The 19,748-nt window shown below is 37.9% G+C and overlaps 1 protein-coding gene across 1 annotated transcript in view; it reads left to right on the forward strand.

Annotated features, from left to right (window-relative positions):
* LOC108681749 overlaps positions 1-19,518 on the forward strand; it is a 26,793-nt gene extending 7,275 nt beyond the window's left edge. The window contains exons 3-9 of the mRNA XM_047879611.1: positions 12,328-12,989; positions 14,002-14,019; positions 15,275-15,404; positions 16,755-16,864; positions 17,445-17,638; positions 18,236-18,375; positions 19,395-19,518. Of these exons, the coding sequence (XP_047735567.1) occupies positions 12,359-12,989; positions 14,002-14,019; positions 15,275-15,404; positions 16,755-16,864; positions 17,445-17,638; positions 18,236-18,375; positions 19,395-19,518 (1,347 nt within the window). The 5' untranslated portion in view covers positions 12,328-12,358. The remainder of the gene's footprint in view (positions 1-12,327; positions 12,990-14,001; positions 14,020-15,274; positions 15,405-16,754; positions 16,865-17,444; positions 17,639-18,235; positions 18,376-19,394) is intronic.
* The last annotated feature ends 230 nt before the right edge of the window (positions 19,519-19,748 follow it).

Consider the following 19,748-nt stretch of genomic DNA (forward strand, 5'->3'; position numbering starts at 1 on the left):
TTCAGGTGGTGCATGATATGATGAATGATATTCAGGTGGTGCATGATATGATGAATGATATTCAGGTGGTGCATGATATGATGAATGATATTCAGGTGGTGCATGATATGATGAATGATGTTCAGGTGGTGCATGATATGACGAATGATATTCAAGTGGTGTAATTGTGCACTGTTGGTGCTTTGGTACTCAAATTGTGCAATGGTGCGCAGATTGACCTTTTGTCCCACTTGATATGCATCCAGCGCCGAAGGATGTACTTTTTACGTATTGTTGATACGCACACTTGCCGTAATAAGTGCGCTCGAACGTGTACTCGATGACCCTTCTTAAGTATACACCCAGAAAATTGAATTGGTCGTATTGTCCAAATAATGACACAATCTCTTACCTAATGCACATGGTGATGACGTAGCACTCGTAAGCCCATTTGCCTGGACTAACCGGATCGAGATGACCCATGTAAGGGAAAACAAAGTCTCATTAATTTCTCTGAGTGAATAACAACAATAGACGTATGTGATGATCATTTTGATAGTCCGAAAAATCGACTCGTCTACGTAAATTTTTCTTGCGACAGTCGGTGCCGATGGTTGACGCTGACAAAATTTGAGATATTCACGGCTGAAAACTTGAGATATTCACGGCTGAAAAATTGAGACATTCACGGCTGAAAACTTGAGATATTAACGGCTGAAAACTTGAGACATTCATGGCGGAAAACTTGAGATATTCAAGGCTGAAAACGCAAGATATTAACGACTGGACACTTAAAATATTCACGGCTGAACACGCAAGATATTCACTGTTCAAAACGTAAGATATTCATGGCTGAAAACACAATATATTCACTGCTGAAAACGCAAGATACTCACGGCTGAAAACCTAAGATATTCACGGTAGAAAACTCGAGATTTCCACGTCTGAAAACACCATGATATTCACGGCTAAAAACACAAGACACTCACGGCTGAAAACACGAGATATTCACGGCTAAAAACGTAAGATATTCACAGCTGAAAACGCAAGATATCCACGGCTGAAAACGCAAAATATTCACGGCTAGAAACGCAAAATATTCACGGCTGAAAACGCAAGATATTCACGGCTGGAAACGCAAAATATTCACGGCTGAAAACGCAAGATATTCACGGCTGAAAACGCAAGATATTCACGGCTGAAAACGCAAGATATTCACGGCTGTAAATGCAAGATATTCACGGCTGAAAAAAACGCAAGATATTCACGGCTGTAAACGCAAGATATTCACGGCTGTAAACGCAAGATATTCACGGCTGTAAGCGCAAGATATTCAGTAGCGCGTGTCAGCCTCCGGATGTCGCGCAAAGATCGCTCGCTCGGCATCGATTTTCTCGTCGCGCGCGCGGCTCGTGGCAGCGCGTGGCGCGCGTGCGCAGTGCCGCGTTCGCGCACCTTCAAAAAATAGCGAAAAATTTTCTGGTGAAAAAACCTGGTATCTGGTCAAACTTCCGGTTCAAAATACCTGGTATCTGGTCAAACTTCCTGTTCAAAATACCTGGTATATGGTCAAATTTCCTGTTCAAAATACCTGGTATATGGTCAAATTTCCTGTTCAAAATACCTGGTATATGGTCTAACTTTCTGTTGAAATTTCCTGGTATGAAAAACCTGGTATCTATGGCACTCAAAGCAAGGAGTGAAGCATGGGAAATATGGATGCACATTTTACTCTGGTGTGGGTCATCCTGAGCCAGTTTGGCACGGAAAAAAGGCGTATCAGTGGTAAGTGCATCGCTATTCTGACATTAAGTCCCATCAATTTCTGAGTGTGATGTTAAAAATCGCATTGTTTTATATAAAGAATAACATATTTATCAGCAGTTCACTGTTGATTAAATACTGCGTAAAGTTTCTTTAAATTATTACCTTATCAAGTATCTTTTGAAATTATTACTTAAGTTTTGTCATCGGATCCTGATTTTGTTAAATGATTCGTACAAATTGTAGTAAAATAACCTATTTCAAATTTCGTACACCAGATGCCTGATTTAGAAATTGCAATAAAACGTTTTTTAATTTTAAAATTAAAAAATCGTAGACACTGGCGACTATTACCTACTGATGATTTTTAATGTAGATTTTAGGACGCATTTTCATTAATACAAATGTTTTCGCTACAATAGTTGTTAAATTCACTGGAATTCATCAGTAAGATTTTTCAGACAATAGAAGGCAAGTAATACTAACTATTGGTTTAGAAAATCAACCTTTAGAGATGTCATCTGAGACAACATTTTTGAAAAATTGATCAATATAGATGCTTTTTTGAGTGGAAGACAATACTAACTCTTTTGGTAATATCTAAACAACGGATAACCCTTAATTCATTTAATGGATGGGAAACAACTGAGGGTTATAGACTCATGTCCTGCTATAAATTCTGTCCAAATAGCGATGTACTTTTGACCTCAAGTGAGTTATCTTTACCCATTTTTCCCGGCAAAAAGGCGTATCTGTGCTACGCGCAGAAAGTGTGTGTCACCTTGACCCATTCATTTTTCTGCGTGCTTATATAAACCGCATCCTAGAATCTACGGGCGTTGCCTAAACATTTCCCTGCCACTAACCCAGACAAGGACAAGAAGTGCATCGCTATTGGGACAAAGCCTCACTTATTTCGCTGATGTGACTGATAAACATGAAATGAGATTCCGCTATACTCAATTCACCATCAAACATTTTCAAGTGATGATTGATATATATGAACAAACTCCCGATTTCTTTTTGTCATTAAAAAATTTCTTACTCTTGTTAATTTTTTTCATCCTACTTTTATGTTACTTTGTGTAAATTGTATCTTATTATAATATTAATCAGGCCTCTACCTAGCAGACCTTTTGTCCCTATTATTTTGAGCTATTTCCTGAATTGTTTCAATATCTGAAGTATATTTCTCTAGAGTGCTTTATAAGCGGTCGCTTCCGTTTTTGACAATCCAAGCTTTAATTGATATTCTATTGTTATTGACGCTTTTGATGTCGCTGTTACAGAATTTTGAGCTTAAAAATAACATAATTTTTAAAGACAAATTAACCTGCATTCGAAATGACTTTATTATTTTGCTTTTGTACCTCTTGATCAATCATTATTATTCATTTATACCTTATTCTATTAATTATTAAACTACTTTATTATTTCATGCATTACTCTAATCATTATGACGTAGTACTGTATTCAATCATGCCTTACTTTATGAATTTATGATTTAATCTACACATTCACGCTGAACTTTCAGCTGATTATTGTAGATTGATTTTAGTCAGTAACATGATTGATGTGACCTGACACCTCCATTTCTGATGCTGATCAATGATACTGCATCCTTAGATGGCTTCTATATCATGTGTAGGTAGCTCTAGATTCTAGACACTCGGTGCTCTAGACACTGCGGACCATCAATAAGAGGACCATTAGCTGGCTCTGTGTCTTAGCCATTATTGTTGTGTCTCAAACATTATGCGTCTCAAGTTCGTGTGTCGCGAAAAAAGCTGATTGCGAGTATAATTTGTTGAACTCATTTTTTTTAACGTTCGACCACTTCAAGTCCCTCAAAAACTTGCTCGCGACTACCATATAGAGAGTACAACCATTCACTCAAAGAAATATGTGGCTTCTTAATTGTCTAATTTCAAAAGCTTCGTGATTGTCGAAATAGTGATGCTCTTGTGTGGGTCGTTCTGATCCGTGTTTTTTCCTCTTTTATGTTTTCCAAAAACTTTTTCAAGAAAACCTATGCTCTTTCCTTCAGTGCCTCCCTCTTTGGCGGGGCTTCCTCTTTCCTTTGCCTCCCCCTGCTGCTTAAAGGGGAGTGCTCCTTAAAGCCCGCAGACTTCTCCCTACTTCCCCATGGCCACCCTCACCCTCTCGCTTCTCTTTTTCTACACTCCAGTTATGCTGTTTTTGCCCTCAAGGTTAGACCTCACCATAGACCACCCTACTTCACTCTAGACCGCTGCTAAGTGCCCATATCTTCATTGCCACACATTGCGACCTAAGTACACGTAGCGGCCTAATTGCAGTTTGTGGCCTAAGTGCACGTAGCGGCCTAAGTACACGTAGACGGCGATTTCTTGTCCGTGATGGGTGGATTTAATTTGAAAGGCTGTCAGTGATTGGCTAACGGAGTTACGAACTCGTAACTATTTTTGATAGTGCGGCTACTGTTCAACTTTGCCACCAGTTCAACTCTGGCACCAGTTCAACTCTGACACGACTTCAACTTTGTCACAATTTCTACTCTGGCACGAACGACTCATCAGACTTTGCAGCTACAGTTACGAAAAGAAAGCAAAATTCAAAGTTCGACTGCACTATAGACCTATTTCCATGAATAGACCTTGATATTTATCGTTGCATTTATTTCGCAATGACTTTCCAATGATTGAAATAGCATCATTGATAGCATCGGTGATGAGCTGTTGATGGCAGCAGGCAATTTATAGATCGATTACAGCTATATTTAATTCAATGTAATTGATTATTATGTTGGCTATTCTTATGATGGGACGTTATCATTATGATGACGTTATCATCGAGGGAAATAATAGAACCATCAAGAAAATTTGCTTCATTGTTTTTCATTATAACTTATTAGGGTTATTGAGAGACTTGCCATTAGTGGAAGTGGTTTGGGCATATAGTGGCGTACGCAGTGTAATATAGTAGCGGCTTGTACACTGCACGATGTGCAATGTACATTCCGCTGTACACTGTACACTACGGTGGAACGATTTCTCAACATTTTGGAGTTCGCTTTCACAATATAGTGCGGAAAAGTTGTGAACGTGCAAGAAAACGATGTGTGCAAAATTTTAAACCACTTTTATGGTTGCTTTTTTCATGATTTCATGATCGTTTGACAATATGAAAAATGCGGAAAAATAATATATAAATAATAATAATAAATATATTATTATAATATAAATATATTATTTTTATATAATTTTCCCAAAAATTTATATAGCGTTTTTAGAGGTTGCAATAGGCAAAAACCATAATAAGAGCGTCTCTAGAATATATGTTCCAAGTTCCAAAGTTCTATCATATCATATTAACTTATAGAGGGCCAAAAGAAAATTTATAGTTATAATAACCTAGCCGGCAGAGGCGCACAATCGTCGATTGCTTTAATGGATTTGCAATACAATCTACGGTCTCAAGTTTCAGTGCTGATTGCCGCTACGGGATGCGTGATTACCGTGGTGCGATGCGTGATTGTTGGTGCCGACGCGTGATTGTTGGTGCCGACGCGTGATTGTTGGTGCCGACGCGTGATTACCGTGGTGCGATGCGTGATTGTTGGTGCCGACGCGTGATTGTTGGCGGTGAAGCGTGTTTGTTGTGGTGATGCGTGATTGCCGCCACGAGACGTGTAAGATTGTTGATTGTGACACGGTATTACCATTATGGGATGTATGATCGCTGCCACTGAACGTGTGATTGTTGGTGGTGGTGCAAGATTATTTGTAGCGACGTGTGATTGTCGCCACTGGACGCGTGATGACGGCGCATGTACGGCAATCACCAAAAAACGGAGGCAATCCCAGTCTCAGGCCGGAAAGCGCGGCGCAATGTCCCGGATATCCTTTTGGCAATCCGGGGCCAAGGTAGGATGCTGGAACCTGGAACAAATTTCCTCGGATATTTAATTGGTGAGCCATTTTTTCACTCACAGCACGATCACGTTTGCCGAGCTCTAACTGGGTCAGGATGACCCACACAAGAGCGAAAAGTGCTTTGTTACTTAGGCAAAGTCTCATTCATTTTTGTGAGTGTGCCATTAAAATGGCCGGTGAATTCTATGATCAATGATATATGATATACCAACCTCTTGATCAATGATAAATGATATACCAACCCCTCATGAATGATATATGATATATCAACCCCTTTCAAATTAGTCATCCGTCTAATATTATAGCTCCCGGTCATCCCAGCCGACTTAACACCCGTCGAATTTCACATAATGATTATAATATATGTATATATTTATATATACTCTTTATATGATTATAGAACGTGATAATAATGATGATACATTAATAAATAATATCAATAATAATAATGTAATAATAACCACCCCATCTCCCGTCACCACCTATAAACCTATTCCGTCGTGATATGTATTATTAATAAGAAAGTGAAAATATTCCTTAAACTAATAACAAAAAATAACAAAAATAACAGAAATAAAACAGTTCATACAAAAATTCAACAACGTTAATCAACAACGACCAGAACAACGTGCAGCTTGTTCGATGTTTCTATGACAATAACATTAGCAAAAACAGCAATATTTCTACAGCACTGCTTTAAGCCTTAACAAAAACAGTATAACAGTAGCAAAAAACAGCAATGGGCGGGCGCAGCAGCAACTACGGACGTCATAAATAGCTTCATGTAACAACAGCAGAGTGCGGCAGCCATGACGAAAACAAAAGCATTGAGTTTAGAGTAAAAATGTATATAAATTAAAAAATAAATGAGCTAAAAATAGTGGAAATACCTTTTAGTGCAACGATGATGACGCCAATGGCTGATTTATGCTGTTAGAAAACAGCCGCAAATACCTGAAATAACTTTAACGATGGTAACAACTGCAGACGATGAGTTAAAAATATCTGCAATAACAACAACAACAGCAGCATTAACAACAACAGCAGCAATAACAACAACGGTAGCAATAGTAACATCAGCAACAATAACAACAGCTGATGTAGCAACAACATCTGATGTAACAACATCAGCTATAGCCACAACAACAACAGCAGAAATAACAACAACAGCAATAATAACAAGAACAGCAGTAATGATACCAATAGCTGAAATAACCAAAACAGCAGCAGTAATAACAACAGCAGTAATAACAACAACAACAGCAGCACTAACAACAACAGCGACAGTAACAACAGCTGAAATAACAACAGCAGCAATCGCAACAACATCAGCAATAACAACAACAGCTATACCAACAACAACAGCATTAACCACAACAGCAATAACAACAAGAGCTGAAATAACAACAACAAGAGCAGAAATAACAACAGCAGCAGCAGCAATAACAACAACAGCAGCAGAGCCATGCTCAGTTGTGGGTCAGTTGAGGTAATTACAGAATAAAGGACGACCTCCCGAAACTTTCCAACACTCAGAAAAATTAATGGATCATATTGACCAAATAGTGACACACTTTCTACATGTAGCACTGATACGCTCCAACTGAGTCCAACACAATATCAGGCGAAGATCGAAATTGTAAATAAAAACTTTAAAAAGTATAAAGTTTTTTAATGTGATGGTGCCTTTTTATGATTTAACATTGTTAGTTTACACCTAACTACTTCATTCCATATCTCATTCCTCACATCCCCACCTCATTCCTCCGCATCCCTCTCTCATTCCCCCTTCATCCCCACCTCATTCCCCCACGTCCTCACCTCATTCTTCCATATCCCCACCTCATTCCCCCACATCCCCACCTCATTCTTCCAATCACTCCCCCAAATCCCCACCTCATTCCTCCACATCCCCATCTCATTCTCCCACATCCCCACTTCATTCCCCCTCGTTTCTAGGGAGCGTCGTGGCATGACAGACGCTGATCCGACGTCCCCATAAAGTGGTTGCTTCCTCACAGCAGCCCCGCCCTCCCCGTCACTTCCCTTGCCTCATCTGCTGTTCCCTTGTTGTGAACCCCACGTCTTACATCATCGCCATTATCATTGTGTAACTATAAAACTCTATTATATCATCGTCACTATCATCGTGTGCCCTTAAAACTTTTGTCGAGGCTTTTCCTGTGCTCGCGACAGGCATTTTTGGACTCGTGCCTTTATTCGACTTGGATAGTTTTCATCGGTGCTGTTGCGAGTATAATTTAATATATGCAGTCTCGTTACGATGAGATCAAGAACTATAGTCGCACAATGTAAACTTCTCTAAAGAATTTGGTGAGTTAGATGCGGCCACAAGTTTGGATACGTCCAAACAGAATTTAGATGCTGTCCAGACTCTGAAATAGATACCGCCTAGGACTCGAGAAGCCCGTAAATCAGCCGCTAATGTCCGCCTCAGCTCAGGGTTTGAAGGGCAGCGCTGGCCAGTTTGTAAGCTCTGCATGACTTGGACAGATCTACCCTTATTATATACACTCACGATATACTTGTCATACTCTCAGAACCTGCTTTTCATACTCACGAGACACACTTGTCATACTCTTAGGCGACTATTAAGTTAGAGAGTAGATTCTGACCAAAAGCTGATTTTAATCGGGTGGCCTAGCAGACCAAGCCGAGTGTTGCGACTCTTCGACCTATGATTTGTCGGTAATCGAATTTTGCATGGGAAGTTCAGATATTCTTTGTGATCAATCATGCTCATATATGTCCTGTATTGCAATCAACGTCTAGAACCATAATAAATGCTCCTTCGGCAGGAAGAGTTTAAAAGTAAACGGTTTCTGACAAAAATAACTCGATTTCAACCAAATTATTTTTCCCTTCCTTTCCAATATTACTTGATATTACTCTTTAACAGCATCTCTTCGCTATTTCTTTACAATCTTTATAATCTAATTCAACACCTTAACAGCATTACCACGCTGCTATTCAACAATAAGTTTGTCTGTAATTCATGCAAATGCCGATTGCTTTAGATGTGATGTATTCGTTCTTATCGTTGCTGTTCATATAGCTGCTGTTGACGCACGCGTGTTGCTTGTTCCCCTGTTCTTATTGCTGCTATTGACGCACGGGTGCTGCTTGTTCTCTTGTTCTTATAGCTGCTGTTGACGCACGCGTGCTGCTTGTTCTCTTGTTCTTATAGCTGCTGTTGACGCACGTGTGCAGCTTGTTCTTCTGTTCTTATCGCTGCTGTTGACGCACGCGTGTTGCTTGTTCCCCTGTTCTTATCGCTGCTATTGACGCTTTTGTTTTCCTTTTTTAATGCCGTTGTGGACTGAGGCTGAGGCTCAAGTGTAGCTAACTGGATTGTTGGCTTCCAGAAACAACTAATTTCTATTTTGTGTATTGAAGGAAGGGAATTGTCTTTAAATTTTCATTTTGCCGTCATCCATGCTTCTTACTGGCCAAATGATAAATAAAGATGAAGGCCTTGCAAAGTGCACACACAGTTTCGGTAATTGGATGAAAATAATCACTTGAAGGTAATCATTTCAAATCATCTGTAGGTCATCAACTGAAATCACTTGCATATAATCGTCTCAAATTATCACATGAAAGATATAAAGATTACAGACTGATGATTATAGATGATTACATGAAGGTAAAATTCAGGCGATTACGAACTGAAAAAATATAACTCAGTACTCACTGCAGTGAGTGACAGAGAGCGCATTTTCTCGTCGACGATAACGTGAAGTCACGGACGGACGGACAGACGGACGGACGGACATGACGAGCGCAATGGGGCATTTTTTCCATAAATGAGAAAATGCGCTAAAAATGGAGAGGAGGAATTTAAGTTCATCTGTTTCAACTTCTAAGGTAAAATCTGAGGCTAAAAAATCAAAATTTTTAATGAAGTTTTATGCAGCTATCGCATGATGTTGAGTTGAACGATTAATCAACGACACATTTATTTAGTTTTAATATTATAAGAAAACTACGGTTATTTTATACTTAAGTTTGTTATTAGTTACAAACTGCAACCTCAGCTCAGCTACAGTCATGGAAATATTTTTTTTACAGATTTCACGTGAATTCTTTTGTTCGTTTTCCAAATTCCACGCTTTGGGTTCATTAAATTTGTGTTCTCACTTCTGGTATAACGGAATTTTGTGTTCGTTTAGATAATTTCTGTGTAGGTTTTTATAGAATTTTGGGTGGTGGTTATAGAAAATTTCGTGCTGGATTTTGCTAAATTGGTTTGTCGATTTGCAGAAACTTTGCTCATAGTGTGAGCAGAATGCAATAGCGTTCATTGCTTACACTCAAACGTACGTGAATCGTGGTTACGCATTGAATTTTGTTATACACTCAAAAAAATAGAGAGACTTAGCAGTGATTCACTTGTTGCTCTCGAGTGGGTCATCCTAAACAAGTTTGGCCAAACGAAAAGCCGTATCAGTGCTACGTGCAGTAAATGCGTCACTATTCGGACATTATGACACATACATTTTTCTTATAATGTTTTTTCTCATACATCACTGTATGAGATGCGGGAGTTTATTAAGAATAAATCTGTATTTTCTGAATGTTGGTGCTGATGTAAGGAAATCAAAAGATGAAGAAGAAAATTCTGCATTAACAAATACAAAAAACATTCTGCGTGAAATGCACACACAGATTCTGCATGCTCAAGTAACTCCCGTCTAAAATTCTACACAAACTCAGACACTAACACAACACAAATAAATACAGAAACATATTCTCTACACAAATAACTCTACGTGTAGTGAGCATGACTTCGATTTTCTTTATAATATTGAATACCAAAAATATCTGTAGATTATTAAGTATAATTTAGAATAAATCGTTCTATATTAGATTCTTTTAATCTAGTCATATATTATTCATCCTTCATCAATACTTATTATCAATACTCTAACAATATTATATTATTCATTGCCAGCCGGTGAGATCAGGCGCACCTTAAATACATTACAATATTTATTCATTTTCAATTTTCAGTGTTCATTTTCTTTGTTTAAATTCCAAATTGATTTTTTGAATTAAAATTAATTTGATTTATTTGTTCTTCTCATTAGAGCTTCGCTACTAATTAACTTTGACCTTTCTTGTCACAATTTTTGTGTGTGTCTATTTTCGCTTGTATTTCTAGTTTTTTTTATCTATATTCTTATTTGTATAACAAGCTTTTCTTTACTTCGACTTATATTTTATTTAATATAATGATTTATTTCGTGTAATTTCGTCATACATTACTTGTCTATACTCGATAATTGTTCGAATTCATCTACTTTCCATTTTCGAATTCTTTTTCCGTGAGATTTTTAAACATTTTTTACAACTTCATTTGTCGTCACTTGCCTCACTGGTACTTTTCCCCTCTCCTTCACTCTCTTTCTCTCCTATGTCCCTCTCTATTTCTCTCTTCTCCCTCCCTCTTTTCTCTTCGCTCTACCTCTCTTTTTCTCCCCTCTCCCTCCCTCTCTTTTTCTCCCCTCTCCCTCCCTCTCTTTTTCTCCCCTCTCCCTCCCTCTCTTTTTCTCCCCTCTCCCTCCTTCTTTTCTCTCCCCCGCCACTCCCTCTCTTTCTCTCCCCCGCCCCTCCCTCTCTTTTTCCTCCCCATTCCCCCTCTCTCCCGCTCTCACATTGATTGCATTGAACACAAGGTCATCTACCCCTCCCCCCCTCCGTACGAACAACCCCCCCCATGCAACCCCTCCGATGCGCTATGCCCGTTACGTGCAACACCCGCGACATGTTTGTTGTCTATTTTTTATTTAATAATTTAAGTTTGTATTATTAGGTCTGCCTTTATACACGGTATTTATTTTATATTTACTGTTAATGTACGATATATTTACCCTTTATTTACTGTTTACTGTTACTGTATTTCGAGATTGTTTTCAGAGTCATTTTCCGTTTCAAAATTATTATTTATATATATATATCGATATATAAGGATACTATATTGTATTATTACTCATATTAATGTTTGTTCTCGAAACTCGTTGTCAATTCTATGTTCTTCAAAATTCTTCATCCTCATTATATGGATTCGGAATCTTCCATTCGATTTATTCTCTTTTGCTTGATATGTTTTATGATTAGTTATAGACAATTTGTTTGAGAATAATTTTTTTTGCAATCAACGTGTCTGTGAGAATAATGTAGTTATGTAGTTGCATTTTATCTATTACTCTGGTACATTACAAATTAAATTTCAAAGTTAACGTAATCTACATAGTGTCTTTTTCCAGTCTACAACGAACCAGCTGTTAGAAAAGCGGTTTTATTTATGAAAAATATTTATTGCCAGATATTTTTTTTTCTTAATTTATCACAAGTGTTCCCGCAGTTTCTGTTAAGAATCTCGATTGCGATCCCTTTACTCAAAGAAATGAGTTGGACTTTGTCCAATTCGCGATGTATTTTTTCCTCTTTTATGGGTTATGGGTAATTACCCATACCCATACCCAATGGGATTACCCTTTTATGGGTAATCCTGACAGGGTTTTGTACTTCAAAAGAGTGTATCAGAGCTACGTGTGTCATGATGTGGACAATATGGCCCGGTAATTTTTTTGAGTGATGGAAGAAATAAATTTTTACTTTTTCTCACTTGTTTATTTATTTGCAGGAAGGTTGGGACTGACGAAGAACATTTCGTCATGGCGATCCTCCGTACGACGGAAAATGTCTCCCACTTAGAAAATAACAGTAATAACAACGTAGATAACAGCTGCGATAACAACAACAACAGCTGCAATAACAACAGCAGCTTACCTGTTACCATTAACAGTGGATTGGTAACAGGAAACATCGGCGGTCATATGTTGAATGATGATCTAAACAGGAACAGTGAAGGAAATTTAGTCAACATGGACAACTACCGAAGAAATCCAAACAAAGAAACAATGAATGAAAAATTCAGAGAAAATATTTCAAGTCGCTGTAAAAAGATTAGAAAAAGTGACTCCGAAATAAATGAAATTTGTTCATCACTTCAAAGCGATCGTGTCAACTTGGCTGTCATAGATCGTGAAGCTAGAAGAAAAAAATTTGAAGATAACGATGAGAAAAGACGGGATGGTGAAAAAGGAGAAAATTGCAACAACCTGGATTGTGAAGGAGGAAAAAGAAATGGAAGTAGAGGTGAATGTGGAAGTAAGAAGGAAGTGAAGAACACGTTTAAGAAGGATTTAAGCGAAATGTTCTTCAGTAAAGATAGAACGAGAGGAACTCTACGCCTGCTGGTGCTTCTGCTGGTAGTTGTTCTGCCCAGGCCTGCCATCGCTGTCGGTGAGCTATCCCAAAAAATTTATATTTTCCAAATATTTTTATAATGAATTATTTATTGTTGCCGTCTTGTTTTTGTATGTAACAACTGCAATACTAATAATGTATGTATGAAACATGTTTGTGTACTAATAACGCATTAGCTTGTTTATTTTATCTGGATCGAATGAAAGATCTCAACCATTGCGAATGATTGGGCATACTTGTTTTGAGTTTAAACGTTGCTTGCAACGTACAAGCTTACCAATGAATTTCATTCACTTTCGAAAGATATTAATGTAATTAAAAATGATTCAGCTAATACAATTGACAATAGGAAAATTTACTGTTAGCCTTTTTTTCTATTTTATACATTCTAAAAATATTTTTATTTTAAGCGTGGCAATATATTGTATATTTTCAAAATAATTTTTTTCTCAAGCGTGAGATTTTCACACACATTTCACTAACGTGCAAAATTGATTAAAATTCACAACGCTTCGTGTGTTGAAACTCACGAATGCTTGCGCAATCAAATAAATGTCGGTCTCGGTTCAAGATTCCATAAACTTTTAGTCCGGGATTTAGGGTCGGTAATTCCATACAATTTGAACCCGAGTCATGATAAAAAAAAATTAAATTCCCGCGTCAGGGATAAAAAACTTTTCAGCCCTTGGTCAAGGGTTAAGAAAATTTTCTATGCCGGATCAATTGAGGACCAAAATTTCTTCAATACTAAATAAATTGTTAAATAACCTTCTTTATTAGTTCATGGTAAAAAATTTTAAATTCGATTCAGCTCAGGGATCAAAAACTTGTTAGTCCTTGGTTAGGGTAAAAATTTCCGTTGATTCAGGATTCACAGAAATTCATTCCCCCGTTAACTTTTTCTGTAATTGAGAACTTTAGGAACATAAAAGTTTTTTTGCCGTAACCTTGAATGTTTGCCAAAAAATTAGTTCGGTATAGAATTTGAATTAATTTTGAGGACTAACAAAAGCTTCCCTCCCTGCCCCCTCCCTCCCTGCCCCGCCAGTCTTCGAGAAGCTCGAAGGTGAGACTTCAGCACAAACTTTCTTGATCATTTCCTTATAATCTTTTCTGGACTTCTAATATTGTTAATAGTTCCTCCAAATGCCTTATTTCCCTATAATATTCATAATATTTCTTCCTAATTCTTTCCTTACTTCTGATATTTTATTCCAATTCCCTTCGTACTTCTAAAATATTTCTAATATTTCCTTATAATTCATTCTTAATTTCCTCATAATATTTCCTGTATAAGAAAATTGAATTAATCAAACTCCACTCAAAACGTTTTAATTTTTTTAACTTGAATTTCAGATCGGCTTTTCTTACCTTGAATAAAGATGAAGTAAAATGTAGAGCTCTATGTCAAGTTAGATATATTTGTTATTTATGATAAGCAATATCTGTTATGATAAAAAAATATCTAAAATGATCAGCAATATCGATCATAATAAGCAATATCTATTATGATAAGCAATATATATAAGGATAAGCAATATCAATAATGATAAGCAATATATATTATGATAAGCAATATATATCATGATAAACATTATGTAATGTGATAAGCAACATCTATTATGATGAGCTATTCCCCACAGTAAACCGTGCCTGACTGAACTTATTGTATTGATTTTATATAATTTAATATTGTGCTAGAATCCTCATGACCCCTCTTGACCCTCGTGACCCCCATGACCTATATGAACCTCAAGACCCCTCATGACCTAAGTAACCCTCATGACCCCTCATGACCTCTCATGACCTATATGAACCTCAAGACCCCTCATGACCCCTCATAACCCCTCGTGGCCTACAATGATCGTCATGACCCCTCATGATTCTAATAGCCCTTATGTCACACAGGGCCCCTCATAACCTATATGACCTTCTGGACTCCTCATGACCCTCAGGACCCCTCATGACCCTCATGACCCCTCATGACCTATATAACCCTCATAACCCCTCATGACCCTTCTTGAAACCTCATGACCCTCATGACCCTCATGACTCCTCATGACCCCTCATGACCCTCATGACCCTCATGACCCCTCATGACCCTCATGACCCCTCATGACCCTCATGACCCTCATGACCCCTCATGACCTATATAACCCTCATAACCCCTCATGACCCTTCTTGAAACCTCATGACCCTCATGACCCCTCATGACCCTCATGACCCCTCATGACCCTCATGACCCCTCATGACCCTCAGGACCCCTCATGACCCTCATGACCCCTCATGACCTATATAACCTTCATAACCCTCTTATACAGTGAGCATCCCGCCATCGCTGGTGGCGGGCCCGGCGGGGGGGGAGGTGCTGTACACCGTCAACCACGACCCCATGAAGGACCCCGACCCCCTGACCCTGCCCTGCCACGCCGACGGCATCCCAACCCCGCAGTGAGTGAAGAATTTTAGGCTTTTTACAATGAATGAATTTTTGAATTTATTACGCACGCTGGAATTCAATGAAAACGCTTTTCCGTTCAATCAGAAAAATGAAAAGCCCTTGTCCAGAAATCGATACCTTGTCACTTTTTTCAGTTATGTGGGTCATCCTGACCCACTTTGGCGCAGCAAAAGGGCGTTACAGTCCTAAGTGCAATAATGTGCGTTTAAAAAATACTTTTCAAAGAATACACTTCTAAAGAATCCAGTGTCACCGATGATGCACATGTACAATGAATTTATAATTTTATTTTCAAATGTTAAAAAAACAATTGTAATTTTTTTATATAAAAATTTTTAAAATTTCCAAATTATTTATTCTGTCAATAGATTCATGCGTTGTCTCCAACTTTACGCAAGTGTGCAAAATTTCAGGACGATTGGAAAGGTAGAAGTGTGTTAAATATTGATCCTAATATTTGTAGCAGACAGACAAACAAACAAGAAGAGAAGTTGAAGAGAAGTATTGAAATAAAGAGGATATCACTATTTGAACAATATTACTCATTCATTTTTCTGACTGGCAAAGAATATGCACTTATTATGCAGACCACAACACAACACATGAATTGTGACGTACATGTCACGCACTCATGCAGCACGCATGACGTCACGCACGCATTATCTGCAATCATGCAATTGTCGGCAATTACAGCGTTGGCAATTTTGCTGCTTACTGCCACAGTCCTCCTGCCCTTGCCACTGTGGCGTGATATAGCCACATTAACCGCTAGTTTCAATTAAGAATAGAAATAATAGGCTCAATTATTCCTAAATAACCTAATTGACAGATGTCAGTCGAAAATTGCAATGAAGCTCCCTCGAACTCTATAAATATGATAATAATTGCAGGTTTACGATTTCACTTAATTCAAAATCACTGAATATTACCATAACAGTATTGAAATTATTATATATATAGAGTTTCAGGCTTCATGGTAATTATCATATTTATTCCTACCTAAACTGTGTTCATGATTGTAGTAAACTAACAACAAACTTCTTTATAAGAAGTTAAGTAGTTATTTTCTTTTTTTGATTGGATTCTGCCGCCTATAATGCTATTCCTACCTAAACGGCTATACAACTGTCGCAGATATGAGTGGCTGAAAATCAGCGAGCTTTATAATGGATTTTTAAACATATATCTTGCCCTCAACATTGCTATTCCTACCGAAATTGCGTTAACTGCCAACAAAGGTTTATATAAGCCCCTGAATGTATAACGTTGTAAGATTTTTGAAGATGAATCCTGCCATTTACAATGCTATTCCTACCTAAACGGCGATTGAACTATCGCAGATATGCGTGGCTGAAAAATGGCGAGCCCTGGGAACCGCCGCCCGGAGCTGTCAACCGCACAGACGGTGTAGGCACGATCACTTTCCTGGACCCCCGACCTGAGGATGAAGGTACGCCGTACGAATAGCATTGATTAGGGGGGATGAAGGTACGCCGTACGAATAGCATTGATTAGGGGGGATGAAGGTACGCCGTACGAATAGCATTGAATAGGGGGATGAAGGTACGCCGTACGAATAGCATTGATTGTGGGGATGCAGGTACGCCGTACGAATAGCATTGAATAGGGGGATGAAGGCACGCCGTACGAATAGCATTGATAAGGGAGACGAAGGTACACCGTACGAATAGCATTGATTGGGGGGACGTAGGTACGCGGTACGAATAGAATTAAATAGCATATTTTCCTAAAATGACCCTTTTTTATACTTATGTTGGGTGACATCAGCTGTCCTAATGATGTCCTGCTGAAATAAATTTGAATGCATGTGAATAAATAATGAATAAATTTGAATGAAAATAATGAAATAAATTTGAATAAAAACAATGAAATAAATTTGAGTGAAAATAATGAAATAAAATTTCACTTGAGAACTCAATATAATGTTGAACGTTTTTGTTTGTTGCAAGTGAAAGAAATACAGCGCAATGTACACTCAGAAAAATGATTGGTACCGTCGTCACCCGCAGGCACGTACCAATGCGTGGCCAACAACAGCGCCGGGGTACTGTACACGGACGTGGCTGTGCTGCGACGTTCCCTGCTGGGGTACTTCCCCTCCCTCGACGCCCGCGTGGTCACCCTCAACCTGGGGGAACCTCTCACCCTCCCCTGCACTCCCCCAGTGGGCTACCCGCCCCCCTCCACCACCTGGCTGCTGCAGGTCAGTCCCCCAGTGGGCCACCCGCCCCCCTCCACCACCTGGCTGCTGCAGGTCAGTCCCCTAGTGGGCCACCCCCCCCCCTCCACCACCTGGCTGCTAGTCCCTTCATATATAATAAACTATTCATCATTTACTAAGTATAGCTAAATTCATCAATTCATAAATACTATTCATCATAATAAATTAATTAAAAGTATTGAATAGTTGTTAATTTTTAATTTATAGCTACTAAATCCACCGCAGTCGTATCTTCACTCAATTACCGAATAAAAAATTTTAAAATATTTTTTAATTGTTATTTATTATTTTCTGATTATTAATTGTTAATAATAATAATAAATAACATTATTAATGAATAATTACTGATTAATATGTAATTGTCTATTGTTAATTGAATAATTGATTTTTATTGATATCTAATAATATTTACTAATAATTTATTAACTGTTGGCTTATTAATTAATAATTTATTAATTATTAATCTATTAATTATTAATTTATTAACTATTAATTTATTAAGTATTAATTTATTGATTATTAATTTATTAATTATTAATTTATTACTTATTAATTTATTAATTATTAATGTTTATTCAGTCAGAGGACGGAGGGCTGCGTAACCTGGAGAACTCGCGTATCTCCATCGACGGCGCGGGTACGCTGCGCTTTGCGTACGTCGTCGCGTCTGACGCAACTGAAGACGCATTCTACGCCTGTGCCGCCTCATCTGCCACCAGGTACGTCGTGTTTGATTAACATTTATTTGATTGTTATTAGTTAATTATCAATATTTGATTATTAATTTATTGCAAATTGATTATAATGCGTCTGACGCAACTGATGACGCATTCTACGCCTGCGCCGCCTCATCTGCTACCAGGTACGTCGTGTTAATTAACATTTATTATTATTTGATTATTGTTAGTTAATTATCATTATTTGATTATTGTTTTTTTTACTAATTAATTATAATGTAATAAATGAGTCTAATTAATTATAATGAGACGCCACCGTGGACGCATCTTCTGCTACCACGTGTGTTGTGGTAATTATTATTATTTAACTATCATCAATACTTAATTATGGCTATTTAAGTATTAATTTATTAAGAAGTAATTATATTGCGTCGAACGCCACAGAGGATGCATGTGTGTTGCGTCAATAATAAAATATTATGTATAATTTTTCACGTTATTATAGCTGTTTATTTTTTTAAATGTTCATAGTTGTCTATGCTCTGAGAAAAAGAAATGGGTATTATTATCTAAATAGTTTACGTATGGGCAGCCTCCTCTGTTTTCAGGCCTGTAGCGTTAAACGGGAAATTATCTATGTAGTTAATGACAATGTGAATGTAAAGCATAGTTTTTAAGCATTTATTGCTGTCACCAGTTGAGAGGCAGTGCGTATTCCATTCATTGATTAAGTTATTTACACAATATCCTTAGAGTTATCGTCATATTTTTTATTTATATCAATTTTTTTGTGCCCCGATGGGGAGTTTACCTATTTCTATGTTTCACCCTAAGCGATGAATTATTAATTTATTTATATTAATAATTATATTATTATATATAATTATATATTTATATTGTCAACCTAGTGACACTTTCTTACCTACAGCACGAATAAAAAGCGGACGTCATTTTACCGGGCCAAACTAGGTCAGCGTGACCCACACAAGGGAAAAAATGCATAATTAAAGTATAAAACTAGCATTAAACTAAGTATTAAATGCATTAATAACGTTCACCAGCGCGCACGATTTGTACGTCGTGCGTGACGCTAAGGGCGACCTCAGCGTCACTGACGTCAAGCCTGCGGCCGACGGGAGCTGTGACGTCACTGATGATGACGTCACCTCCATCACCATCCCGTAACTAACGTTATATTTGTTGGTGACACCATTCTCTGTGTCACTACAAACGTTTGGTGATAATGGTTGTGGCGTATTGTGGCTAACACACATGTTGCACATGTGACGTATTGTGGCTAACTGTCACACTCATAACACGTTCCATTCGCGGTGGTAATACGTTAGCCGTGGTGGTAAACGGTTATGCGGCAGCTTTACATTTCTGCGTATTAATTTTTAACCCTCTACCGCCTG

The sequence above is a fragment of the Hyalella azteca genome, unplaced genomic scaffold, assembly GCF_000764305.2.
Source record: "Hyalella azteca isolate HAZT.00-mixed unplaced genomic scaffold, Hazt_2.0.2 contig3411, whole genome shotgun sequence".
Classification (NCBI taxonomy): Eukaryota; Metazoa; Arthropoda; class Malacostraca; order Amphipoda; family Hyalellidae; genus Hyalella; species Hyalella azteca.